Source organism: Chaetodon auriga, chromosome 11, assembly GCF_051107435.1.
Source record: "Chaetodon auriga isolate fChaAug3 chromosome 11, fChaAug3.hap1, whole genome shotgun sequence".
Lineage (NCBI taxonomy): Eukaryota > Metazoa > Chordata > Actinopteri > Chaetodontiformes > Chaetodontidae > Chaetodon > Chaetodon auriga.
In genome coordinates this window covers 7,541,540-7,569,539 of record NC_135084.1, presented here as the reverse complement: position 1 = coordinate 7,569,539, position 28,000 = coordinate 7,541,540, and the positions used below count along the sequence as shown (strand labels likewise).

The 28,000-nt window shown below is 43.1% G+C and overlaps 1 protein-coding gene across 3 annotated transcripts; it reads left to right on the top strand.

Moving 5' to 3' along the window:
* Nucleotides 1-859: 859 nt before the first annotated feature.
* Nucleotides 860-28,000, top strand: ide (insulin-degrading enzyme). 3 transcript variants are annotated; one of them, XM_076742354.1, is made up of 25 exons: nucleotides 860-975; nucleotides 1,960-2,144; nucleotides 3,019-3,226; nucleotides 4,604-4,773; nucleotides 5,904-6,026; nucleotides 7,279-7,391; nucleotides 7,569-7,731; nucleotides 7,965-8,057; nucleotides 8,225-8,316; nucleotides 8,705-8,785; nucleotides 9,150-9,253; nucleotides 11,436-11,538; nucleotides 11,662-11,784; nucleotides 12,263-12,345; nucleotides 12,982-13,126; nucleotides 15,825-15,935; nucleotides 16,175-16,295; nucleotides 17,263-17,354; nucleotides 18,847-18,958; nucleotides 20,690-20,857; nucleotides 21,337-21,609; nucleotides 22,718-22,779; nucleotides 24,757-24,829; nucleotides 24,915-24,982; nucleotides 25,761-28,000. In XM_076742354.1, exons 1-25 carry the CDS (start codon nucleotides 890-892, stop codon nucleotides 25,854-25,856), a joined length of 3,048 nt encoding a protein of 1,015 aa, XP_076598469.1. In that variant the 5' UTR covers nucleotides 860-889; the 3' UTR covers nucleotides 25,857-28,000. The 3 variants fall into 3 exon arrangements, with proteins under 3 accessions (XP_076598469.1, XP_076598472.1, XP_076598471.1); XM_076742357.1 differs by lacking the exon at nucleotides 12,982-13,126 and adding an exon at nucleotides 13,879-14,023 and having other exon boundaries at nucleotides 25,761-27,993; XM_076742356.1 differs by lacking the exon at nucleotides 860-975 and adding an exon at nucleotides 1,114-1,226.

The following is a 28,000-nucleotide window of genomic DNA, read 5'->3' as shown; positions in this document are numbered from 1 at the left end:
AGAAAACAGTCTTTATCTTATGCATTTGTGTCATTCGCTCACGCTTTTCTCCATTATTGTTATAAATGTTCAACATCCATCCAGTATATTCTGTGTATACGCAATGTGACAAGTCTCTCCATGCAATCCACAGCCTCTCCAGTTCGTGCTTTAGTATATCCCGGTATACATTTCTAAAAGAAACACCACTTTTACTAATAATTGCTTATTGAACATTGAATTTACAAACAGGGAAGTACGACATTACATTATTTGACATCTGTCTAAGTAACAAAACATAAAAGTTTTATTAATAACTGTAGAAAAGTTTACATTGTGTGATCAGTACAGTGATTCTTTTAATATCTTACGGATATTACCAGCATCTCTGCAGATTTTAAGTTCATACATTGCAGTGATCTCTGGTTTTACTACAATACAATATTTGCATCACCACTTTTTTGCCATTTTAATTCTCCACAAACTGAAGATTTGTATTGCGTTGAGTATGTCAAACATATTTATTTGACCTTTTTTCGGCAGTTAGTTTCTCACTACTTTAAGGCATCTACAGTTAAATGCGCAGGACAAAGCTTAAAAACCGGATGTGATCATCGCTACGCTAAACGTATTAAATCGGAACTCCACACGCAGGATTTCCCAATCGATATCAGAGTCAATGACATAACACAATTTTCCGAAGTATGTCAGACAGCTTGCCTCGTTCCAGATGCTTTAATTTTAGCTGTATGATTAATTAACATTTTAGTGGCCACATGCATCGATCTGAATGCACTGCAGGATTGAAAACTTACCATATCTCTTAATGCTCTGTGCTGTGTTCGATTAGTGTTGCCTATTCAAATATGGCGCTGTAAAAGCTGAGGTTTGTTTTTCATGGGTGCAAAGTATGTTGAAGTGCATTAACCGAACGGCCCAGTTTACGAGATATCTGCAGTCAGCAGGCAACGGTTTCTGTCTTAACAACGATTTTAGGTACGTGTAATCAGGCAAATGTAACTTTTTTGTTAAAAATAATTGAGTTATTTCCTCACTTGGTAGGCTAGCTAGCTACCAAGCCGGGCCGTTAAAGCCGGTTTGTTGACCTCAGTTGAGTTAAGATCCTCAGATGGACTGAAACTGTTAGCTTCGTTGCTACTTAAGGTGGTAGCTGAAGACGTTTCGTGTGCGAAGCTTCTGTAAAATCGGCAAATTTTGAAACATTATACAACACCGGGAAATTAAAGGTAAACGGAATTAGACAGACGATCTCAGCCGCCGCTCAGATGTTTGCTCCGCTTTCTTGTGCTTTTGTTGCTAATTTAGCAAGCTAACGCTAGTTTGCCTTCCGTGAGTGGGATTATTTTATGTCCTCTACGAGTAACGATAGCTTATCTCCACTGTGCTTTGGCAGGCATATTTGTGTTTTCAGTCAACTACCTAACAATAAATTGTGAATCACAGAAGTCTTTAATGTGTATGAATGTTTTAACTAGCTAACGTGAAGTGTTCTTTGCCTTTCAAAAATCAGTGTCGGTAATGTTACAGCAAAATCGCAATAACGTTAACGTCCCACATTTTTTATTCAAGTTAGAAACAGGATTGTTGGTCGTAAATAGATTAAAAAAAAAAAAAAAAGATAAATAAATTGATAAATTAATTAATAAATAGATATATAGTAACGTGAAGGTTGTTACATCAAACCAGTCTGCCAACAGCAGTAGCTTTCATCGTCATGTTACTAGTTGCGCTTCATTGCCGTAGAGTCTAACTGAATGTCCAAACGTTTATATATGCATATATGCATCGTATTGTGCTATACTGTACAACATGTGCTATGTATACTATGTGGATGAAAGATTCTGTGCTTCACCAAAAAGAGATAATGGAATTGCCCTCAGTGCTAAAACCTCTGAGCGTAGCAGCACAGACTTGTTGGCTAACTGCACTAAACTCTTCATTTCATTACCTCCTCTGCAGGCTGGTGTCATCCTTGCCACTCAGAATGACCGACCCGGCTGTAAACAGGGTGGTCAGTGACATAATTCGCTCTCCAGAGGACAAACGGGTCTACAGGGGTCTGGAGTTTACCAATGGCCTGAAGGCCATGCTCATCAGTGACCCAACAACAGACAAATCCTCAGCTGCCTTGGATGTCCACATAGGTAAAGGTCTTTCACTGCTATTGTCTTACCAGGTAGTCATGTATCTCTTTTCCGTACAAGGACCTTTATCAACTATTTTTGGAGAGGAATAGGGAAAACATAAGCAAATATGCTAATATTTTTCGCCCTGTAGGCAATGGGAATAATTCACATTTTAGTAAAACATGTAGGAAAGAAATGCTTTTTGTTGCATGCATAGAGTGACCTCAATACTGACCTCATCCTGCACTTACAGTAAGTGTCTTTGATCTCTGTTCAATATTCCTGTTTCCATGAATAAACCTGCAAACATAATATTGCTGTCTACCCACCTGCTGTCTCGGTTACAAATAAAATGTTTGCCCTATAAAAACTATGAAAATGGTGTGACTTCCCCCTTTAAGTCCTCTCTCTGATTAAGCAGCAGACGGAAACTATAATGAAACATAGTACAAAGTTTTCTGTGTGCAATCAAATTTTACCTGTGAACTCTAACTCAAAGAGGTGGAGCTGCAGAGATGATGAAAATGATGTTACAACTGTTCAGTCTATATAATGCCTTATACCTGAATGGTATTATGATAAGCCCAGTCTCTTGTCCAAGTCTGTCAGAGTAGAAGTTTTCCCGGTTCGTTCTTAATTATTTGAGTCATATTATTAAGATACTGTTTCTATGTGTTCATTTAAAAACATTGCTTGAATGGCAAGTTAACATTGTAATTTTCTGTATATAAATTTAGCCATACTACCCCTCTGGGGTTATTTGCAAGCTTTTTCACTCCAGTGAGGTCAACCAATCTGTGAGACAATGAAAAGTGTCGATGTTGCATCTAGGAATTTTCTACGGCTAGAGCCACAGCTTGATTTTATGTGTGCGTTTTTCTTAAATTCACAGGTTCTTTATCGGACCCAGCAAACATCTCAGGCCTGGCACACTTCTGTGAGCATATGCTGTTCCTGGGAACAAAGAAGTACCCCAAGGAGAATGAGTACAGCCAATTCCTGAGCGAGCACGCAGGCAGCTCCAACGCGTTCACCAGCGGAGAGCATACCAACTATTACTTTGACGTGTCCCATGAGCACTTGCAAGGTGCACTAGATAGGTACTGTCCTGTTCATTCGATGGGATTAAATTTTCCCTGTTCAGAAGTCATTTGTCTCATTCCTCAGGTACATCTTAGCCATGTCCTGTATTTATTTTTCTTTGTTTGTGCTTAACTTTTGTGGGCTTTGGCACCCTCATATGATTTTATTTAAATTGCCAAACCTGACATTAACTAATGGAGAGCCTGTCTAATTCAAATTCCTTCAACTCTACTCTTGTTTAGAGCATTTGTTCAAAGCTGATGAGTCTTTCTTTTAGGCTGCATGTACCTTTGTCCAGTCAAGAAATATGTCATCTCTCTGCCTAACTGGTTGTTTAGCTATCAGTATACAGTGTTCCCAGGGAGTCCAGGTGTTAATCCTTAATCCAAGTGAGCTGCCAGGTCATTGCCTGTCTGTCATTGGTTACGAGACCCAGCTTCATTGTATCTTCTCTTTTGTAACCACCAGCATAGTTCCTACCCCCAACCCAGGTGCAGGGTGAAACTGATGTCCTCAGCCTTGCAGGGGGCTCTGCTCTCGTGTCAGCTGTGGTGGTTTGGAGAGAACAGTTGGGTGGTGTCAGAATTGAACCTTTTGGGATAAGATTACCTACTTATAAATGAATGATAGTCTAACAAGCAAATGTTTATGTGTCATAGGCTAATTGCTCCCTGGCACCAGTGAATTGTGAAGGCCATCTGGACTGTAGTGGTAGGAAAGGACAGTGCTGAGTATGTTGAAATATTGATGATGTTGCCTCTTTGAAATTAGAAGAGCACAATGTCTGAAAGGATCATGTGTGTCATTAGCTGGTACTATTATTTTAAGCATAGCCCTGCTGTAATAATCAGAATCAGAATGTATTTATATAACTCTTTCAAAGAAATTTGCATATTTGATCATTGTAGTGAAAGGGTTTTTATTTTTTCTAGACTCAACATGTTGTGTCGAGCAAAAGAATAACAAACACAAACACTTCATACCATAAACACACTGCAGTGCCAAGAGTCATGGTGTGATTGTTTCGCAAGAACATTTTGTTGATCCAAACAACCAGCTGCTGTGACAGATGTACATTTTTAGTGCACCGTACAAAATGCTGTCTGATGCATATATCTTCAAATTTACAGCTCTGGCTGACCTGGGGCAGAGCTTTAAAAGTATTCAAATTTTGTGTCTTCTTGTCCTTTTCTTATTTGCATGGCAGTTGTTTTCACTTTGCATGTATTCAAATGGTTTTACCATGACTCACTTCATGTCCTTTTTTGTTTGCACACACCAGCAGTCTCCAGTCTCCATTTATCCCTGAGCAGCATTAGGCTTCCACCGAAATGCAGAAAATCAGAGCTAGATTGTTTGACGGCCCCTTTATTTTCATCTTGCTGTCTCTGTAGGTTTGCCCAATTCTTCCTGTGTCCACTGTTTGATGAGAGCTGTAAGGACCGGGAGGTGAATGCTGTGGACTCTGAGCATGAGAAAAATCTGATGAATGATGCCTGGCGGCTGTTTCAGCTGGAGAAGGCCACTGGCAACCCTAATCACCCCTTCAGTAAATTTGGAACAGGTACGAACTCTCCAGAGTTGCCATAAATGTTCAGTAAAGCTTTGAACACATGTATACGGATATTTAACAAAAGAAACTTTTTCCTCTGGGTCTGGGCCCAAACTCTGCTTTCTGTGTGTACATGGAAAATAGAGTGTTTTAGAAATGAGGATGTCATCACCCCGATTCACACATGCCTTTGTGTAAATAGTATGCACCTGATACAATAACAATTCTCTGTGTGCGGTCGAGGCCTCAAACTGCACATGATCATAGTATTCATTGTTAAACATGTTAACACATGTTAAAACACTAGATATTAACACCCAGGCCAATAACCCTATATAGGGTAGGTGAACTGATTACAAGCATTTTGGAACTGTCTGCTGGCCTGTTCTTGGAGTTCATATTACACCACCAATGCACCGAATCTTAATAATGACCTCATCATGGTGAATATTGTGAGATATTAGGCAGCATAAGTACTTCACTTTATATTTGCCAAATAAAAGGACACAGTGTTCTATAGCAATAAATATAATTTATATAAACCCTCTATATTTTCCACATGCTACAGCTTTGATCTGTGACATTTTTAACACTTTTTATGCCTCCTGACCATTAATATTCACTCAACTGACAATTTACTGTTGTGCAGCTCTGGGCCGTTTAATTCCCAGGTCAGAGTGACATAGACTCGGATGAGCTCCGAGCTCAAAATAACCACCTGATGGCAGTCTTGAATTATATAATTGTTATTCCGGTTAAAAATAGAAGAGGATCAGACAGACCTGAAAGTCATGCCCTGCTAGGGGACCAACATAATCTTCTCTGGAAAGATGCTTTGTTGTTCTGTCTGTGTACTTGACATTCCTCAGAAGTGCTACATCTAGGCTGCACTTGTATTTGAAATACAGCAGGCAAGCAGCTTGTTCATGTATCTGGTAGTATCTGGCCATGGAGAAGTTTTTTTAATCTTCCTGCATCCTACAAAATATGTTAATAATTGCATTCACAAAGTGAAACTCAAGGATTTTATGGTTGTTTTGTCTAATCAGCTGGCAAAGATTGATCATTACAGTTGAAGGAGATGTTGTGTAATGAGTAAAAACAAACAAATGTTCACTGCTCGTCTATTATTTGTCTTAAAGGTAACAAATTTACCCTTGAGACCCGACCGTCTAAAGATGGGATTGACATCCGTCAGGAGCTCTTGAAATTTCATTCTACGTACTACTCCTCCAACCTCATGGGACTGTGCGTGTTAGGAAGAGGTAAGAGTTCATTTCTCACAAACGTGATGTGCAAATGTTACATAAGCCTGGCTCAGTCTTGATGATACTTGTACTACTGCTTGTACTATCAGTTACTCAAGACAAACAAAGACGAACAAATGATGCAGGTCATGTGCATTGTTTGTTAAGTCATGTGCACGTCAACTTGGCATAAATTGCTTAAACCATTATATTTCATTTGATGTTTTTGCAAAATTATTAGTGAGACCATTGTCAAGACAGAGTAGCTTCTACCTAATGCTGGTTGTAGTATTTCTAAGGTTAGTCCATGTACTGTATGTGGTACACCTCTTTCTCATTTTCATAATCATCTTCTCTTTACCTTTGCAAACATGGTACAAGTGATTGATTGATTGATTTTTTTAAAATATTTTCTCATGGGCCTTTTACTTCTTTCAACCTCATTGATTCTCTGTAATTCTGAGAAACCTCTGCTTCCTTTGTGGTAAAAGAACAGCACCCACTTCTCGTTTTGCCATCCACAATACTTTTTGTGTTGGAAGGACAGTTAAAATTTCCCAATGAACGAAGGTTGATATTATATGTAGTGGGTTCTTCTACACATTTGGAAAGGGAGGAGTGAGGCAAGGGGTGTTCAACTGCATGCAGTCTGCAACCTCAGCACTAGAGGCCACCAAATCCTTCACACTGGACCTTTGAAATACATCCAACGACTGCTGGGTCTCTCAAAGATGGCCTGACTTTTTCATGGTCATTTGATTAATTACACAGACATCTCATAATAATTGATAATTATTTATTCATGTTACAACACCTGTTTAAATGTTAAGTTAAGGATGTCCTTAATCTCTTTTAGACAGTGTTCTTTTTCAGTTTTCAAATTCAGAGCTCGCTCTAATTAAATGAAATGTCTTTTATGTTCATTACCACCTGAAATTTACATTTTACCAAACTTGTAAGAGATTCAGACTGACAGACGTGCTTACAGAAACATCCTGCCATGATTAAGGACTCCAAGTGACCCTCAACTGCCAACTGAGTTGTGAGCTCTCTTGTGAATCTGTGGGTCAAAAACATAATGGGAATAGAACAGTTGTGTGCATCCTGGAAATAATTAATGGCAGTTTATCACTAGACAAGTGCAGTCAGAGATCCATCTTTTACAATGTTTCCTTTCTTTGTGTTCATATGAGCTCCTGAATGTCTAGTAAGAATTCCACCCTACTTCCTGACTGTACCTGTACTTTATAATTGTCCTCTTTACCAACAGAATCATTAGATGAGTTGACCTCCATGGTGGTTAAGTTATTTGGGGAAGTGGAGAACAAGAATGTGCCTATCCCAGAATTCCCTGAGCATCCCTTCCAGGAAGAGCACCTCAGAGTGAGTTCTTTACTGTGCACTCTACACTTTTACTGCAATATAAGGCCACAGCCAGTGTTTAATGAGATAGTACCTATTATTTTATTTGTTGTATAATGCATTGTTGTATTTACTCAATAATATTTCCAGCAATTGAAGTAACATTATTTTGTTTGTTTTAATCTTTGTCTTGTGCAGCAATTCTACAAAGTGGTTCCTATTAAAGACATCAGGAACCTGTATGTGACTTTCCCCATCCCAGACCTTCAAAAGTACTACAAATCTAACCCAGGACACTATCTGGGACATCTGATTGGTCACGAAGGACCTGGAAGTTTGTTGTCTGAGCTAAAATCTAAAGGTAGGACATGAAGTAGAGCTCCACGATAATGTTCGGATGGTCCTAGAAAGTGCTATACCCGTGCTGAAAAACAAGCTTGACCTCGCCACCACAGGCTTTTCTAGCTCAGAAATATCGAGTAGTCAGGACACACCATTAAACTTGTTAAGGTCTTCAATTTATAAAATATGAAGAAAAAAAACAGGAATATGAAAAGAAAAAATCAGAAAGTGACCACGATTATTATGTTTAAGGCTGGGTGAACACACTCGTCGGAGGGCAAAAAGAAGGAGCCAGGGGATTCATGTTCTTCATCATCAATGTGGACTTGACCGAGGAGGGCCTCTGTAAGTAGTCCGAGCGACCTCACATGCACTGGACTGCATTCATCGTTTGCTGATGTGCTCTGCATGCGATATTCTGTTCCCCTATTGTGGTCAGTTTTGTGTATGTATGGGGAAATTTCATATAAAGAATACTCACTGTGGCCTGTTCTATGTACGTGTCTCTGCAGTGCACGTTGAGGACATCATCTTCCACATGTTTCAGTATGTCCAGAAACTGCGAACTGAGGGACCTCAGGAGTGGGTGTTTGATGAGTGCAAGGTAATTAATGTTGTCTGTTCAGTGACAGCATTTCAGACAGAGGGGCAGGACAAGCTTGACCTACTTATTTCTGGTTAGTGGAGAAACTAATAGAGCAACACTGACAGAGACAGCAGAGACTGATGGATTCACACCTCCCAGCTATTTTCACCATTTTAGAATCTAAATGTAATCACATCAAATGAAGCTAGATAGAGTTCATTTTCTATGCTTCAGTGTAAACGTCTGTTTTTTTTCCCTCTGCCACCCAAAAAGACTTTCCGAGAGGATTAGAATAACTTGTGGATTAAGTTCTGTGCGTTTTCCTTTCCTAGAAACTGTATGTAGCTGTTGTATGCGTCTTCACCTGTTACAGGATCCACTTCTGTCTCTCTGTCTCTCTCTGTAGGACTTAAACAAAGTTGCCTTCAGGTTCAAGGACAAGGAGCGACCCCGTGGCTACACCTCCAAAGTGGCTGGCTTACTACATGTAAGTCCTTTCTCCATCTGCAAAGGTTGTTTCCAGGGAGACACAGTGCAGCCCATTGTGTCTGTACCTGCTGTCGTCATCAGGCTGCCTGGTGCTGCTTCTGACTCTGTATTGAGAAGTGAGATTTTGCAGAGGCGCAGTCAGAAATTGGCCTCAGCTTCCATACGTACCACAGCTCCAGTATGACTGTTGCAACAAGGCTCATTGACTGACGTATTAAGTAACGAATGTTTATTTTCTGAAGATTTACTGTGCAATTATTTGCCCTTAAGGAGAAACGATTGAGTTTTAACGCTTTTCCACAAATGTTCCACATCCAGTAGTCCCACCTACGCAGCTGACGGCTCTCTGCTCTGTGTTTCAGTACTACCCTCTTGAAGAGGTTCTAGCAGCAGAGTACCTTTTGGAGGACTTCAGGCCTGATCTGATCGAGATGGTGCTGGATAAGCTGAGACCAGAACATGTCAGGTCAGTGTGGGGACATTGATCTCTGATGCCGTCCATGCACTTGCAGTGAAAATGGCTTTGTTTTATCCTGTTCCTAAGTATAACAGAGATAACATTAACAGTAGGATAATGACACTTTAACTCAGCACTGCTTGTAAATAATATAGTGTTAATGTGAAATTTCTGCATAAGATCTATGAAATCCCTCAGCAAGTGTGCCATATCTTCATAACAGGTATCTGTGATAGATCATAAGAGCATAATGATATAAAGGATAATAAATTCAGATAAGTATTTTTTGTTGCCTGCCAGCTGTGACAAAGTGCTGTTGGTCCGCTCTGATATTTGGATGAAACAACTTTTCAATTTTCTAACTTGAAAAGGATTGCCAGACAACTTCACAGACTTGATTATCTCTGCAGCCTCAAAGGTTCAGTCTGTTATATCAGGGGATGGATACGTGTGCTCATGAATACATTATGGAGTTTTGCTCTCTGCATTGCAAAGGCTGGTGTCCTCATAGGATTTGTGCATAAACAGTTTGGCCAATCTAAAATGTTTTCTAACTAACTGCCCCTACTTTGTGTTAAAGTAGAGTTTGGCATCTTAAGACTGTTTGTCAGTACACTTAGTTGGCAAGGGATTAGCTAAGAACATATCAGAAAACCATTTACTTTAAATATTGTTCTTTGTGAAGATGCTGAGCAGGTTCAGCCATTTTTTGTAATGGCCCTTTGAGCCTGTTTTCTGGTTGGCTCTTTAACTTCATTTTCCGAGTGTTATCTCCGGGGTGGCAAACATCTGACTGGGGGGTGTAGCACAATCTTCTCTGTTGCAGCCGTACTTTGAGTAAAAATCTTCCCCTGTGTAGCTTTAACACTCATTCATTTTATGGGATGCTACTTGTCTCAAGCAAAGTGCAGACTTGTAACTAGTCCATTCCTTAATGCTCACCAAGGAGGAAATTGCATGCACTCATTGGCTGACCCTGGCAGTTTGCATGCCAGTGTCTTCCTTCACTGAAGTGGCTACTTAACCTTGGGGTTTTGCCAGCACTACTTTGAATGCATGACTGTCTTTCCTTCTGTATCAGTCTCAGTCCAGCAGCTGTAAGTGAAGTTACAGCAAGTTAGGTAGAGCCATTAAAGATAGTAGTTACAATCACACATCATAGTATACTCTGCAGCCTCCGTTAGCAGTGACAGTCAGATAAATAGGTCCTCGCTGAGGCTTCGCTCGTCTCCTCTATGAAACGTCTGTATCCTCACTGTGCTGCATTATTATAAACTATGATGAGCTGGTCGGGGGATGCATCTCTAGCCAGCATCCATGTGTTGCCTACTCAACTGCAGGTAAAAATCCTGTATTTAAAACCTTACTTGAGTAAAGTATCAAAGTATTATCATGCAAAATGTACTTAAAGTATCAAAAGTAAAAGTACTCATTGTGCAGTGAAATGGTCCCTGTCAGTGTTTTCCATTATACAAGATGTTTTTAGATTTATATTGCTGCTGCATTCATGTGTATGTTGCGTTTTACTGCTGTATGTTTAAGGCAGGCCTAATTTTAACTACTTTGTGTACTGTTGGCTAGTTTAATCTCCTGCAGTGCAGCATATCCTTGAAGACAATAATATGTTTGTTGCATCGCTGTCCTGTAAAAACCACATATCTCTGAAAAGTCATCTTTTCATGATAATTTTCCAGGCAACTTAAGTAGAGTACTTGAGTAAATTTACTTGCATTCCTCCACTGCAGAGCAGACAGACTTGTGCTAGACTACACTGTAGGAGAAGTGCAGCCTTTTCATCTCATTAAAACAATGGAATAAATTAACAATCAAGTTCATTTTTCAGGACTGTGCTCAAAATTCCAAATTGCATTTCATGTAAATGTGTGTGAACTGAGGTTTGACCGAGCTTATATGAAGTGTAGACATGCACGGCTCTGCAGGCACCGGTGAAACACACTCTAAATGCAGCACACTGAGGGAGTATAGGAATTCTAAACATAGCTCCTCAGTTCGAGGCAGACATGTTGATGGATTTCCACTGTCTCAAACATGATCCAAATGCAATACTAATAGAAAAGCACTCACATCTCATCTTGTGGAGTGGTTACAAACAGAGAGTATCTAATTAGCTCGGACAGAGAGGTTTTTGTATCCGTGTAACGTGATCTGGCTCACTCTTTGCTTTCTCCAGAGTTGCAGTGGTGTCAAAGTCATTTGAAGGGCAAACCGACAAGACAGAGGAGTGGTACGGCACGCAGTACAAACAGGAAGCCCTCAATGGCGTGACCATCGAGGTGAATCACTGCGGTCACAGTGCTCTAATCAAATCACACACAATACTGGAAATGGTTTTGCTCTGCTTTGTGATGAGTGTGTGACCACTGCTTCCGCCTGCTGTTTGTACGCCTGTGTTTCAGAAATGGGCGAGCGCAGACCTCAACGGGAAGTTCAAATTACCGATGAAAAACGAGTTCATCCCGACCAACTTTGAGATCTACCCTCTGGAGAAAGACTCTCCATCAGTCCCCACTTTAATCAAGGCAAGTGTTTTCGCAGTGCAGCTCTATCATCAGAGTAATGTCACTCTTCATTACCCAACTGCACTGGACAATCCTTCCTGAAGTGCATATTGTTAAAAATCTCTGTTATGCTTTCATATGGTAATCAGGTATTGTGGCTGGGACATAATGTATTTATTAGTGTTGTTTCCATTATGTTGAGATCAGAGGAACTAAGCTGTTAACAGCATACATATTCCATTCTTTGAAAGAAAGACTAAATAAAAGTCTCTGGGCCTTTTCTGTGTTATTGCTAAAAGACCATACTGTAGTCAGTTGATAGAAAAGTAAAGTTAAATGTATGTGAATGAGAACAAGCACACTGTCCGCTTGCAGCGTATAGCTGCAGTGCGCCTTTGCTGGCATTTCCAGGGACTGAAAACGATTATTTTTGCACAGAATGGACTTTTAGTGAATGTGAAAATGAGAAGTGTCTGTGTGTGGTGTTCATCTCTTCCAGGACACTGCTATGAGCAAGGTGTGGTTCAAGCAGGATGACAAGTTCTTCCTGCCCAAGGCATGCCTTAACTTTGAGTTCTTCAGGTGCGTAACTAACTGAACCGTTGCACTGGAACTGTGGACATAAAGTTCTACCCGCTAAATCAACATAACAAAATTTTTAAAGCTGGAGGAAATTTCAGTTTTGCATTAGCTGTACCTTAACTTTACAACGCCGTTAAGCCATAAGCTTACACCTGCTTCCTTGTCCAGTTTTGCTATAATTTACTAGGAGGCCATAATGCTTCCAAACACACAATTTAATGAATTCTCTTAATTCAGTGTTTGCATAGGCCACAGAGAAGATACTGCTAAATATGCTGGGATAGGCTGGAGTGGCTTGGTTTAGCGAAAAGTTGACAACTGAAACAGTGCCAGACCCCTCTGGATGGGACTCTAATGCGACAATATTACTCTATTAAGACTATTATTGTTTTAGTTCATAGGTTGTAACAAACTGTAGAAGTTGGATACTAAAGCAGATTTTCTGTACTGGAGCGTTTGTGGCCAATACCTAATGTTACACCCTGATCTAATACAGTTAATTCTATGTTAATGTGTAGAATTGTGTTCTGTACGGTACTTTAAATGCCTTCAGCTCCTCATGTGAGAAAATGTAGAGACCAGTATCTCTACGTTTTGTGTCTCTGCTTTGTTTGACCGCTGCCATTTTCTCTACAGCCCGTTTGCGTATGTGGACCCATTGCATTGTAACATGGCATATTTATACCTGGAGCTCCTCAAGGACTCCCTCAACGAGTATGCATATGCAGCCGAGCTAGCTGGCTTGAACTATGACCTCCAAAATACCGTCTATGGGATGTATGTAAGTATTCACTCCCCACCGCCCTCAGCTGCATCCCAGCCCTTATGTCCCCAACCTTGATCATCCTCAGACTGGGCTTATTGTGGCTCAGGCAGGCCTGGGTTGACAGGTGATTTTATGCCACATGTGTGAACAGGCTTTACCACACAGGTGATACAATTCATCAATATAAAACAGTTACAGAACATGCTGTGTGTCACAGTCTGTTGTCTGTACTGTCAAAGTATTTGACAATTTGACTCTCATGTATTAAACCTCACCTTTTGCATAAATGTTCTTTATTCGCAAGAAACCTTCTGACCCAGACCTGGCTGGTCCAGTCTCTGTTCTATCTGCACCTTCCTCTTCATCCTTCATCAACCCTTTATCCCTTTTCGCTCACCCACCTCCAGCGAACCCCTTATGACTGCTGAGGACGTGTTTTCTCACGTTGTCAGGACATCTGGAAACACTGTCGTTCCTCTCTTTAGGGTTAAATCCTCACCTGTATTTCGCGTCAGGTGGAGCGGTGTTCCACCAGCGACGTCGAGTTTATGATTCAAAGGCCGATCTGGAAACAGTTGTGGCACAAGTGTCCTAGAGAATCTAGGTGTCTGAGACAGAAAGCTGGTCATGAGGCTGCATATACATACTCTTCTTATCGTTCCTCTCGTACTTGCATTGTCTTGTTTTTGTTTTTTTTTTGGACAAACCCTCATACCCAACAAACATGTATTTTTGTTTTTGTTCTTTTTTTTCCCCCCTTCCATTAGTCGCTACCTATACGCAGATCCCCTGCACTGCAACATGACCTACTTGTTCCTCAGGTTACTGAAGGATGATTTAAAAGAGTATACATATGCAGCCCGCCTGGCAGGGCTGGTGTATGGCGTAGCATCGGGGATGAATGCCATCCTCGTAAGTAAGCCGTTTGAAGTCTGAAGGGAAGTGGGGGCGCCAATGAAGGGTCCACTTTGAGGCTTTGACAGAGTGTGGAAATGGCTTGGTTCTTTGTGCTCAAGTGCTGTGTTCTGTTTGTCCAACCACAAGGATTTATAGGAATCTCTGCCTGCTAACACCAACCTAACATGTCACTCAACTGTGGGAGAGCTGCAGACAGTCTTCTGAAAATGGCACATGCAGCTGTATTAAGAAATGTACCTCATAGAATTATGTTGGAGAGAATCTGTTCTCAGATCTCAGATTTTATCTTTTCATTGCTATGATTATTATTATTATTTTTGTATTTAGATTCATTGATATAATGGATTTTCATTTTTAGGCCTTCATGGCAGCAAAACAAATTTCAAACTTTGTGCAGACTTGCAGTGCACACTGAGCCCTGACCGCTTCAGGCAGGGAGGCGTGAGTGACTGATGTTACAGATTCACTTCCAGAATTCATTCTGGGTTACATTCAGTGCAGGTGCAGTGGAGAGAGAAGGTCAAGTAGACTACATGGCTGGACTTAACCTGCTCTGTATCATTATTTTTTTTGGTCTTTTGGCTGCCATTCTCTACTTCTATTGTGTAGATGTCAAACAGATAGAATAAGAAAAAAGGTCTCTGCGGCAAGAGCCAAGGAATAAAATCAAATGACGCAGATTCTCTGACATGTTTTTGTCTCATTTCTGCTGATGCAAGTGCATGAAGGATTTTGGAAGTGAATCTGTTTGATGGACATAGTAAAGTGTTCAATGAGACACTTCTTTGTTTCCTCAATTTATGAATACAGCAGTTTTGTTGACTGTGTGTGTGTGTGTGTGTGTGTGTCTCATAGATTTAATTCAACCTACCTTGTTTGCAGTGGTGCTGTTTTGCTCTCTTCTATCAAGCTTTCTGACTTCGCCACTAACAGCCTTCACCCTTTGTCATATGACCCACTAACCTGCATTCATTATCTTCCACTCACCAGTGACTTCATGATTGTGGTGTGTCCTTAGAGACTGCCATAAAACACACTGTCTGTGTAGTTGTATGATGGGCTGTATGTAATTGATTTGAGTCAGCAGTATTGGCGTGGCTGGCCGGGTGTTTGTCAAGGTTAATGACGTTAGGAGAGATTGCTTTAAACGCGCGTCTCTGCAGGGAGCTAGTGACAGGGAGCGGGGAGGGATGGGCGTAGCCATGTAGCGGGAGGTTTTGCTGATTCATGAAGGACCATAAGGTGCAGATGACATTGCAAAGTGGAGGCTTGAAATACCCTTGACTGTTCTTTTCCATTTTTGCAATGCTCATTTGGATAGAAAGACCTCATCATCACCCACTTAGGTCTGCTCCGGCTCCATGACAGTTCGCACAGCAGGACATGATTACGTGACGCTTCCTGTTATAGAACAAACCTTTTATTTACCCTTGTGATCAATAGGCATTTTTCTTATTTATATTCCTCCACGTTTGTAGCTCTAAAGTTTGTTTATTGGAACACTTTGGGCAAATAGACTGTGCCGTTCCATATGTTGTGATATTTGTACTGTCGTGGTGGTGACTCATCTGAAGCGGGGGAGTGATGTGCTTTTCTTGACAATCATTTGGTCAGCCAATAATTACAGTACTTAGTCACACATTAGACATCCATGAGTCAGAACGTTCAAATCAACAAATGAAACTGCAGCATGATCTGTGAAGCATTTTAGGACGGCCGCTGATGATGGCTGGCTGACCTTATCTTTCTGTTTGTTGCTAATGTGCCACCTGTCCTCTGTCACTGTCGGCTGCAGCTGTCCGTTAAAGGTTACAATGACAAACAGCACATCCTGCTGAAGAAGATCATCGAGAAGATGGCCACCTTTGAGATCGATGAGAAGCGCTTTGACATCATCAAAGAGGCGGTAAGCTCTGACCGCAACTCTGTCATCAGTACAAAGTTATGATGAGTCATGATCGATTGTGCGATCTGTGGAACAGCTAACTTTAGCCATTATTTTTATCCTGCCTCACAACACAAGAGCAGTAAAGTAACAGTAGTAGTGTTTTTCATACTCTCCACCAGTTTTGAGATAGTCTCTTAAAAAAGAATCCATTTAAAGTGTTGATGTTGAACTGACTTGCCATCTCGTCCTCCTTTCAGTACATGAGGTCTTTGAATAACTTCAGAGCCGAGCAGCCTCACCAGCACGCCATGTACTACCTCCGTCTACTAATGACTGAGGTTGCTTGGACCAAAGATGAGCTCAGAGAGGCTCTGGATGGTGAGACGCTGCTCTTAATCTCTCTCTTTCTCTCCTTAACTCCGTCTCAGAGTTCCACCCTTGTACTTATTAGCCCATTTTCTTCTTGGGCTGTGTAGCTGAGTTGTATGAGGTTGAATAACTCAGAAGCTATAGCGACAAACATACAGCAGCACTATTGCATCACTCTCTGTTTCATAGGCGTGAGCCCCTGGGTTAAAGTTTCAAGGTGTTTGGCTAACAGTCAATAGAGGGCCACTCTTTCTCACTTTAAACCCTTTCTTCTCCTGTGTTTTCCTCCTTAAATCCTCATTTGAATGCTGAGGCTGTTCCCCAGCAGATGCCTCCCTAGCTGCAGTCTTTCCTCTCCGCAGTGCCAAAGTGGAACCTGAAGGGCAGATTGTTATATTTTTATCACGGGGGCTACACAGACTATCCTCAGATTCACATGAGACTCAATTAACCTGCAGGGTCAAAGCCTGTAGCCCAGTCACCAGGGCCTCCAATTACCACAGCTTGTTCCCTTATCAGTGCCCTTACCCTCCTGCCGTCCCCTGTCAGGGGTCTATGAGACACTTTCAGCATCTCGTTTCCAAGTGTGTGTGTGTGTGTGTGTGTGTGTGTTGCTGCGGACAAACAATCATTTAGATAAGTTGTGTGTGTGTGTGTCCCTGTAGCAGCTCATCCTTGAATCTGGGTCAGACGTTGCTTGAATTCAGATTGTCCAGCCTGCATTGAGACTGGTTTGATTGTTGTGCGTGTGAAACTGAATGTGCGTGTAAGTGCGTTTCACCAGGCTTGTTTCACTGTCCAACATGTGACCACTGTTGTCTCGCTCATGGCAGGAATGCTTTACGATGAAACAGCAGTTATTCTGTGTGTGTGTGTGTGTGTGTGTGTGTGTGTGTGTTTTTACTGATTCAGTCTTGATAGCAGCTTGGGAAATGGCTCTTTGACTGATTGCTGTTTTCTGTGATCTGTATTCCAGATGTAACTCTCCCACGCCTCAAGGCCTTCATACCTCAGCTACTGTCACGGTTACATATTGAAGCCCTTCTCCATGGCAACATCACCAAGGAGGTTTGTCACTGGAGTCACTTTTTTGTTTTTAACTGCCAGCTGAGACCGTTTGAGTTTTTGCTCGCTAAATTCACAATAGTGCCGCTTTCCCTTCATACTGAGACACTTTGTGGAACGTGTACGCCTCCTCTCTCAAAGGGAATGCACCTTTTTATTCTCAAACAACTTTTGAGTTAATCCAGCCCTCCGATGGTATCACAGAGGATTATTGTCAAACCTCTGTCGCAGCACCCGCCTCACACCTTTTAACAATGACACCATCACATGCTGGTGGAGCGAGAATTGGAGTCACCAGTGGGAGCAATGATCCATTTTATCATCATGGAGCTGCAGTGTGGGTCTGCTTCTGTAAGGCCAGAGCAGGACCTGACCGAGACAGAGAAGCTTCGTAACATGAGGCTGTGTGATCCCATGCAGTATCTTAACATGTTCCAAAAGGATTCTAGAAACTCATGGCTGTTACACTGCCAAGTCTGCAAACTGCAGGGAAGTTGGCTTGTTAGCCAGTAAGCCTCATTGATCTAAACAGCAAAAAAACAAAACAAAACAAATTTCCTCTTTTAAGCCCGAGTGGTTTGGGTTGTATCATAAATCTGCTTCTGAGCCTTTTCTGCTCAGGACAACCCACAGAACAAATTCTAACTGTTTTCTGCTGATTAAAAAAAAACAGCACTGTTCACAGTGCGGTCTATGGATTATCCTGAATAAGCAGTACATTGTTTCTGGAAATACATTGTTGTGGATTTTGTGGATTGATGCTCTGAGCACCATAAGCAAAAGCCACTGTTGTAGCAACTAGGGTTGCAGCGGCATCCCGGTTTCATACTACAGTGTGACAGTTGACGGTTATCATACCATGTACCTTTGCTTATCTACAGTATTGAATTCTGTGCATTAATGTTAAAAAATATTTCAGGTTTCTATAAGTTTTTTGCGTATCAGGATGACTGTATTGTCTAATACCCTGTAGCATGATAGCCAGATATTTCTGACTGTTATCATGCTGTGAAATCTCCTACTGTTACAACCCTGTAGTAACAACAGAGGTCTCAGTGGTGACCACTCACAACCTTTGCAAATGAAAATCAAAACATCTGCATGGCCAGTGAGTGAATAAATATCAAGCTAATGTCACTGCAGTTTTTAGGTGAAGGTCAGAGAGCAATGCATTTCCCATGTTTACCATCAATCTGCGATCCACATTGAGGGTGGAAAAGGTCCAATGTCAAGATAAGTTAATTCAGCTCAGGTAGAACCCGCAGCTTAATGCAGCCCGTCGGGGAGTTTACGTAGAAAATCACCAACTGGAATAGGTGCCAGGTTAATGGGAAAGTATGCATAACAGCATGGAAATGAGAAATTCTTGGAGGAAGCTAAACGTCAGAGCTAAATGTTTGGTTGTGTTTTTCTGAGAATAGGATTTTTCCTTAAAAATCCAGTTTTTGTGGACTGAAGTGTCTTATTTTCCCCTCCCTGTCTGGCATCTCTCCAGTCTGCTCTTGGCATGATGCAAATGGTGGAGGACACGCTCATCGAGCACGCTCACACAAAGCCCCTCCTCCCGAGCCAACTGATTCGCTACAGAGAGGTGCAGGTTCCAGACGGTAGGTCTCGAAGCACAACCCCCTCCCCGATCCCATACACGCACACAGCAGTTAAGCACTCGTAATCATCGTCTGCCAGTCATGTCTGTCTCCACAGCAACCATGTAGAAGAGTCCTTCCCGAGCACTCTGGCCCTCGTCATCGGTGATGCTGTGTTGCGTTAGTAAAGACTGATTAAACGCAACATCTCTCATTTCCCTCAGAGGAACATAATAGTCACTCAGTGGAAATGGACGTCACCAGGCAAAATGCGCACACTCCCTCTCCTCCGCTCAAACATGAAGGCACACACGCCAAGGAAAGCACCTGTGCTTGCCTTGCTGATTACATTAGGAAAGTGGAGCGATGTGGAGAGGAAAGCAGAGCTGTGCAGGGCCACCTGGAGACATCCTGTGTCTCACTGAGGGATTTTCCAGGCTTGGCTCCAGACTGCCAGTCAGACACAGAGCAGGAGCACTGGCGAAGGACGCAATGGAGGCGAAGGACGCAATGGATGTAAACACAGAACTGGCCTGTGCTCGACTGTCTGGTCGACAGTCAAGAAACATGTTATTACTCTCGAAGCTGAGAGCTTTAGTGCGGCTAGTTCACATAAATCTGTCCAGTTACACATTCATCTTTGTTAAAAGCACCATGTGATCCAGATGCTGTCTGAAAAACCGCCTGATTTTGGAACCTGCTATCACTCTGAAATTGATTGACAGCATGAGAAAACAACAAAATCTACAGCTGAAGTTATTCATGTGTTCTGTTGCTGTAGCAAAGGCTCGAAACACTGGCACGCCTGTCATTTATATGGCAAAGATGATTGAGTGGGCATTTAAAGCAGTGAGAAAACATGCATTTTCACCTCTTACGCTGCTGTATTTATGTGTCACGGCTCGGTTGTTGTGAGTTGACTGAAGGTTAGCTGTGCCACGCTGACAGCGTGATGTTTAACGTGCTGTGACAAAACAAAAACCACGCTGACACACAGACCTGAAGAATCCACACGTCACATTAGTGCTGTGATTAATCAAAGGACCGGAGCTGTTCCTTTTTCTGTTCCCCAAGTAAACTTAAGTAAATCTTTTGACACGCTGAGAGGAAAGCAAGGGGGGAGACGCTGAGGACTGTGGACACGACACCCCCCGAGCACAGAGCCAAAGTGCTCCGTCAGCATGTGAATAGAGGTACCTGCATGGCCCAGCCTCAACTCATCCTCCATTCATAGTGAGCTTCATCACAATGGGTGGAAAAGGATCCAGTTTTCCGTATAACACAATGGATTGCACCGCTCCATGTTTTGCTCAGAAGACAATTTAAAGCCCCGATAGAAAGGCAAGAGGACACCAATTTGGAGCCGCTCAGCAACAAAAGTACGATGTTGGCGTGTCCTCTGTGTGAACGTTCCTGTTTTACTGGATCACGCTCATCTATGCCTCAAGAAAAGTGCTCAGGAATAATCCATATTTACAGATGCTTGTCAGTTTCTTGCAGCTATTGAGATGGGAGGGAAAGAGATTTCCAGTGTTGCCTGCATCACACACACACACACACACACACGCAGACACACATGATACATGTCTCCTCCTTAAGTTGTGTTACTGCCTTTAGCCTTCCATTTTCGTTCAGGCCCTGCTCAGGAGCTTCATTTTCTGTGTCAATAATGCATCTCCAAGTGAACGTGTTTTGCTTCGTATGACTACAGTGCTGAAAACAAACAAACGAATATTCTTCCGCTCCTCTCAGGTGGCTGGTATGTTTACCAGCAGAGGAACGAGGTGCACAACAACTGTGGCATCGAGATCTACTATCAGACAGACATGCAGACCACCCATGACAACATGCTGCTGGAGCTGTTCTGTCAGATCATCTCTGAGCCCTGCTTCAACACACTGAGAACCAAAGAACAGCTGGGTGAGCCCACCAAACACAAACAAATCCCAGAGAACGTACCGCGTGGAGCCTTTTCCGACACTGTTTTCAATATTCTGCATATAGAGACGAGACAAAACTGAGGCGCTGGTGTTGCACTTTGCTACCAAGTGGTGAATATTTATTCAGACGTTTTTCTTTGAGAATTACGCAGCTTTAATCTGCATGTAGTAATTAGATACTGCTGTATAAAAACCGGAGATGTTTCTAAAGGGCTGTCAACCATGGTGATGTTTAATAACTCGGGCAATGAATGGACCGAGTCTCTGAACCACATTTCTTTGGAAGTAGTCCTGTAATAATTCTGCCAGACCAAAAATTAAATACAGACGCAGCAATCAGAGCAAAATGTTTTTGAAGTTGCTCAATAGGCTGAAGTCCAGAATTCAGAATTGGAAAGTTAGTAGTTTTTCTGCACAAACTAAGACTGCCTGTCTGCCCCCCCCACCCGCCCCCTCCAGGCTACATTGTGTTCAGTGGGCCCCGGCGGGCCAACGGGGTACAAGGACTGCGCTTCATCATCCAGTCGGAGAAGGCGCCCCACTACCTGGAGAGCCGCGTGGAGGCTTTCCTCTGCACCATGGAGAAGGCCGTGGAGGAGATGAGCGAGGAAGCCTTCCAGAAACACATCCAGGCCCTGGCCATCCGCCGCCTGGACAAGCCAAAGAAGCTGTCCGCCGAGTGTGCCAAGTACTGGGGAGAGATCATCTCTCAGCAGTATAACTTTGACAGAGGTGAGGCCTCCCAACAGTCCTCCTCGCCTCACTGCTACCTCTTAACTATGGTTAGGTTCAAAGGCCAAACGCACCTTTTAAGCATATTAAAATATATTTTGAACCTATATTTCTAATCTGCTTCTAAACAGCATGTGTTACGTAGAAAGTCAGATAGGAATTCTTGAGCGTTATCAATATATTGGTCAGTCACAGAGGTGAGCAGGATGTTGCTTAGAGCTGCACAAATGTGGATCGATTAAAGCCTGAAATAATCTGCAGCCGTAGCGCACCTCTCTCTTGCAGCACTCTCCTGAGTGCCATAATGGTTGTAATGGGCCTGATTCACTGGTAATCTGCCTAAAGCTCAGAGAGAGTGATGGCAACACTGAAAGGCTGCCAAGGGAGTGGTGGTGATTACTGACACTAGTGTATGTGTGTGTGTGGGGGGGGGGTTATCTACCATGCTCAACGCCAAGGGCACAGAAACACACACAACACACACCAGTCCTCACACACAGTCTGCTCCATGAGCTAACTGTGAGGTAGAGCTGTCCTTAGTTAATTGCCTCCCTTTGTTTCATTCAGTAATTGTCTGTTCTACATTTTGTGTAAAGAGATGCTCATTCAAAAAGGTCACATTCAGTTTTTTGGTTTTTTTTTTTTTTAAAAAGCTTTGGTTTGCCATCAAGCCGTTCATGGCAGTGGAGAAAAGTCTAGTGGTGGCAAACAAGACAAATGAATATAATGAAAATGACATTTGATAGCTTGACGATCAGCTTTCCATCAGCAACTGAACACAGCAGTGAGCTGAACACTTTTTAACATGCTGTGCTTTCAGTGGCATTGTTATGCAGCAATAATGATGTCCAGCTTTCACTGTGACGGATCACGAGTGTCGAGGAACTTATGGATTAAGATTTTTTTCTTTAAACCTCACTGACATTAACTGGAACTGCTTAGAAACAGTTTGCATGGTTCGGACAGTTAACTGGAGCCGTAGCGTCCTGGCTGAAGTGTTCCCTTTGTGCAGTGCAGCCCCTCTCTGAAAGGCTCCTCTCAGGTTTCCAGCATGACTGATATCATCGTTAATAATGTTGATGCTTCTGTTTGCCCTGTTGTGTTGCAGATAACATTGAAGTGGCCTATCTGAAGACTTTGACTAAAGAAAACATAATGAACTTCTACAGAGTAAGTAGTTCAACTCAACAGTATGACCCGATCTCCAAAACAAATAAGCTTGAAGTTGAAAGATTCTTTTCAACATTTTAAGCAGGTTAAGTGAATTGTTTTGGTTTTGTACAATTTTAGAGTGAAAAAAGGAAAGGAGCACCATACAAAGATCTCAGAAGTTAATTACCTTGATAGTGCTATGGATTAGTCACGGTCATTGTTAGAAAAGTCCAGGCGATGCACATTTCAAAGCTTTAGAAGCGCTGTGACTCCTCAGACCTCGTCACAACAATCAGCAGCCGTGGACTCCTCTAAGCAGCTGCCTCGCACTCTGAAAATAAAAAGAATTAATGCCCACAAGGCAAAGGATGTGAGCTTTGTGGAGGAGTCATCAGAAGAAAACCTCCATCCTCAGCACAAAATCCACCGAAACAAACATTTTGGAAACGAGTCCCATTAAAAAAAAAAAAAAAAAAAAAAAAAAAAAAAGTGTGCAGAATGATCAGAAATGCACCTCAAAATCCACAGCGGTCCAGATCAGGAGGCACAGGCTGAAGGCTTTGCCGCGGCCTTCACAGTCCCCCGACCTGAACAGCATGGAAAATGTGTGGACGGTCCTCAAACTAGCAGACTTTCGCAGGAAGAATGAGCCAAAATCCCCCAAGCAAGAAGTGAAGGACTCTTAAAAACAGTCATTATTATCTGCTTATTTGTATTGCATTTCATTTATTTTCAAAATAATATAAAAATTGTTTGAAACATCCTTCATGCTATGGACCATTCACACTCTTTACAGGACAGGAAGCCATTAAACTCCATAGCATGATGGACTTTAATGGCTTCCCTGTAAACAAAGAGGTCCGACATTCTTCCCTTCACACTGTAACGAGTGAATATTAAAACCATAAACAGCAAACAAATCTGAGCTTTGAGAATTTTAGCTCATCGTTTAATACGCGAGTAACAACGCGATGCGTCTGAAACGACTCCCCGGGTGCTTTTCCTCCAGCCGCTGTCTTATTTGAACAGCCCTAAATGATGACGCTCATTGGATTTTAATCGTGGTACTTTGCAGCTGTGGTTAATGACAGCAGAGGTGTCATTAGGAGGCGCCGTCATAAATCACAACAATAACGCTGCATTTTATGACATGCAGGAGTCATGGAATGCTCCTGAGGGCCGTCAGTCATTGTTAAACGCACGTTCGGACTGTTGGCTGATGAACGTTACAGCATAAATAAGATAGCACTGACACGAGCCATTGTTCAAGGATTCAGTGAAACATCGCTTTTTAATTTATCTTTAGATGACGGGGAGCTCGATTCAGGCCAAAGTTACGGCCACAGAAATCTCTCAAATCTATTTGTGTGTGTGTTCTGACACACATGGTTTTTTTTTTTTATCCAGCCTGCCCTCCGAGCTTTCATCTCCTCCCGCTTCTATTCATAGCAGTGGAGGTGACACTGACACAGGACGCTCCCAGCATATCAGCGGCCGTAATGACAGCCAGCCAGCCTGTTTCAAAGGGGATAAAGGGCCAAAGACACATAGCTGCTGAAAGAATGGGTATTATCTCAGCCCAGCAGAAAGCATTACAGGCCCCATGCAGAATAAACCTCATGCATTTCTAATGTCATATCAGCTGCGATCGCAGAAGCGCTTTCTTTTTCTTTCCTTCGTTTTTGGTCGGCGGGGTTGACGCCGTCTGACTGCAGACGAGCCAAATCTTCAGTCTAATATAATCCCCCATCCAGAGACAGTGATGAGGCCCTGTGGCTGAATCTCCGCAGGGCTGTCACAAGTCATCCAGACTCTGAACACACACGCAGTCATTGCGGTTACTCAGGCTGTTACTGATGGAATTATGTATTTCCCCCCCCTGAAACTCAATGTGGACGTTTAAGTAATGAATGTGTCATTGTGTCGTTTCTATTTATTGATATTTGCCTCCGTCTGTGCATCACCCCACCCGTCTGTCTGTCCGTGTGTCTGCAGGATCGGCTGACAGTCGAAGCCCCGAAGAGACACAAGGTGTCCGTGCACGTCCTGTCCAGGGAAATGGACTCCTGTGAGTGTCTGTTCATTTCACTGATCCGCTCTTTGGGCTCATTCAGCGTCAGCTTGACCGGTCCGTCACTGTGTGTCTTCCCCAGGTCCCATAGTGGGAGAGTTCCCCGCTCAGAATGACGTCAACCTGGCCCCTGCTCCCTCCCTGCCGCAGGTAATGACCATGTTCTTGATTTATGCTCTGCGTTCATCAACCTGACTGCACACGAGCACACCTGTGTTTCCTCAGTGATAAACCGATGAGGACCCTGGAGGTTAAAGGATAAGTCTGCGTGTTTCTTATTGTCAACAAATCACCAGAAACAGCCCAGACCAAGAGTACCAAGTATTGTCTGCGAGGTCATAGCCTGATTAATGATTAATCCGCAGCTGAAAATAGTCCCCAGCAGATGCACTCTTCCTTCCTGTTTGCTAGCCGGCTGGTTTAGGGAAGCACTTTTTGGGGCCGACACCACGCTCAGGGTCAGGAAGGCGACGCTGCTGAGACGCTCTGCTGGCTCGGTTTCTTCCTGGAATCTGTCGGTGTCTTTCTCATACTCTTCCAGTAGGGGAAAATACGCCCTCTCAGATGTGTTCTCGTGGTTAAGACATTTTGCTCAGTCAGTAGCCCCTTTGCAGAAAGCTGAACTGAGAAAATGTCCACCTTTGAGAAAAGATGCTTCATGCTGAGCGAACACAGAGCGAAGAACATTTTGCAGCAGCAGCTGTTGATAAAACCACACTGACCGCATTGTTGGCTCTAAAGTTAAAGAGCTAACAGTGCGGGTTACCTTAACTAGTTACCATGGAAACAGAGCGCATATAGCTCTTTTTCCTATCAGCGCCAAATGGCGTCTGGATGAGGACTTTGTCCTCAAAGGAACAGACCAAGCAGAGCATCGTGAAGACGTCAGCCATCGCCCTGACCTGCCGCCTTTTTCTTTCTCCCGCAGCCCTCGCTGGTTCAGGACATGACGGAGTTCAAGAGGAGCCTGCCGCTCTTCCCCCTGGTCAAACCTCACATCAACTTCATGGCTGCCAAACTGTGAGCGAGGCCGGCGGGTCCACGGGGGCGCCGGGGAGGAACGACCACGAGGGACCCTGCTGCGTTTCCCACCTACACCACCACCCCCTCGTCAGGAAGACCCCTCATCCGACTGAGCCTGCATTAGTGCGCGCGTGTGTGTGTGTGTGTGTGTGTGTGTGTGTGTGTGTGTGTGTGTGTGTGTGTGTGTGTGTGTGTGGCAGGCTGGAGCCACTAGAAGAGATGCTTGGAAACAAACGCGTGTATTTTGAATCACAAAGTTAGCCGTGGTTGTCGACGTAGCTGTGATGACGATAGAGGCCACAGCAGACTCACATCATGTTAAACAAAAGGAGGCGCGACACTCACACGCATCACGGCCCTGCGTAGGCTGTCGTAGAGGAAAATAGAAACAGCGTTAAAAAAAAAAAAAGTACACTGCAGGAGCTTCACAGTAGGAGCCGTTTTATTTGGATCATTCAGACATGCTGCTTGAGAGTGGAGGGCTGGCGTATCGGGATGAACTTGGGGCTGTAGAGGTTAAACACAGGAGCTCCATGAAGGTCCCTTCCTTCTTTTATTTGTCGGACTGGTTTGTTCGTTCGCCACGTGACTCTCGGAGGCACCACGTTCCCACAGGCAGGCGCGCTCGGTCACATGGAGCCCTCGATTCAAATTTATGCATTTCAGAAGAGTCTCCGCCTTTCTAATTCTAGTTTTAACCCTCACAGGTTTTGAAATGTTTTTGCTCGTAAAACTGGTAAAATGTTGGGACCCTTTAAGGAGCTGTTTGAGAACGTTGCCCATGAAGTTTGTTTTTAATTTTTCTTTTGTTTTTACAGTAGTATGTAATTGAGACATCTCAGGGGTACCTCCATGCTGTTTTTTTTTTTTTTTTAAACATTCAGTTTTACTAGCGATTGATTTAAAATAAAGACACTTTTATCAGTCTGTCATCTACATTGGTACTTTGTTCACTGTAGAGACGAACAGCAGTTTATTTTTGTTGGAGATCGTCGTTGTTCTTACACTCTGTGTCTGAGACGTGCAGAGACTTTCTGCAGCTTGTGCCTTTCCAGGGGGGCATCAGTTACTTTGTGTCTGGCTGCACTGATCTGCTCCTGGTCTGATCCGGGGGCAGAATCCTGGAGGGTCTAACCCCCCCTCAATTGCTGGACTGTACACCGGCTCTCACAGCATAGATGTCAAAAAGAAAAAAAGCAGCTAGAATTTTCCTCTGGAAAAGAAACATGTTGATGTCTGAAGGGGGTTGAAGAAAAGCTCCGGTCTGGATTCTATTTCCTGAATATATGCACTTCTCTCACTAAGCAATAAACTTAATGATGTGGACAGGGAACAGTGTGAGGCAGAACGAGACGTGGCTCTGCACCGCTGATGAGCTCCAGCAGCTGGATCCACGCTGATCCCGAGCTCCGGCCTTAAAGGGCGGAGGGCTGCGCAGCGGTGCAGGACAGCGACGTCAGCGCCGTGCAGGCGTGACCTGCTCTCTCAGGTGCTAACCAGCTTTGCCGTGACAAACCACTGCTGGTGGAGCTTCCAGCCACTCTGTTCAAACAGCCAGAAGTCGAAGTTAGGATTCTTTTTTTGCTCTCAGGCCCAGTTCTCAGCTCGCTCCTCATGAACACCTGTACGATTGTGCTGTATCAAAAGCTTCTTCAATGTTTTCCAGCATTTTACTACGTCTCAACCAGATCAAAACCATTTCAAGTTTTTTTAATGAGCCCCCCCCGCCTTCATTATCAACTGCTACTTAGTTAAAGGGCAGTGTTCCCTTTTGTGGTTGAAACCCAAAGACGAGCAGCAGCAGCATTAGGTAGACCTTCACTCCGACAAGCAGTAGCTTGACAGCACCTGGGGGGCGGCGACGAGGCCGCGTTCATGCAGCGTTCAGAAGAAACTAGCACAATGACATATCAGGCTTGGGTGGGCCATGCACTGTTTACCTTGTGAAGTACCTAGTGATTGGTTTACATTTAGAAAATCAGAAGCGGTTTTTAATTTCTGGATGTCTTTAGCAGCACAAGAGACTGATAATTGGCTGGTTGGGTTTATGGGCTTGTGATAGATGAGTGCTGACGTTTTGAGTTTGTTGTTTTTATTGTCTCCTGTGTGTGTGTTTCTAATTAATAAACTACTGAGTGAAGCTGT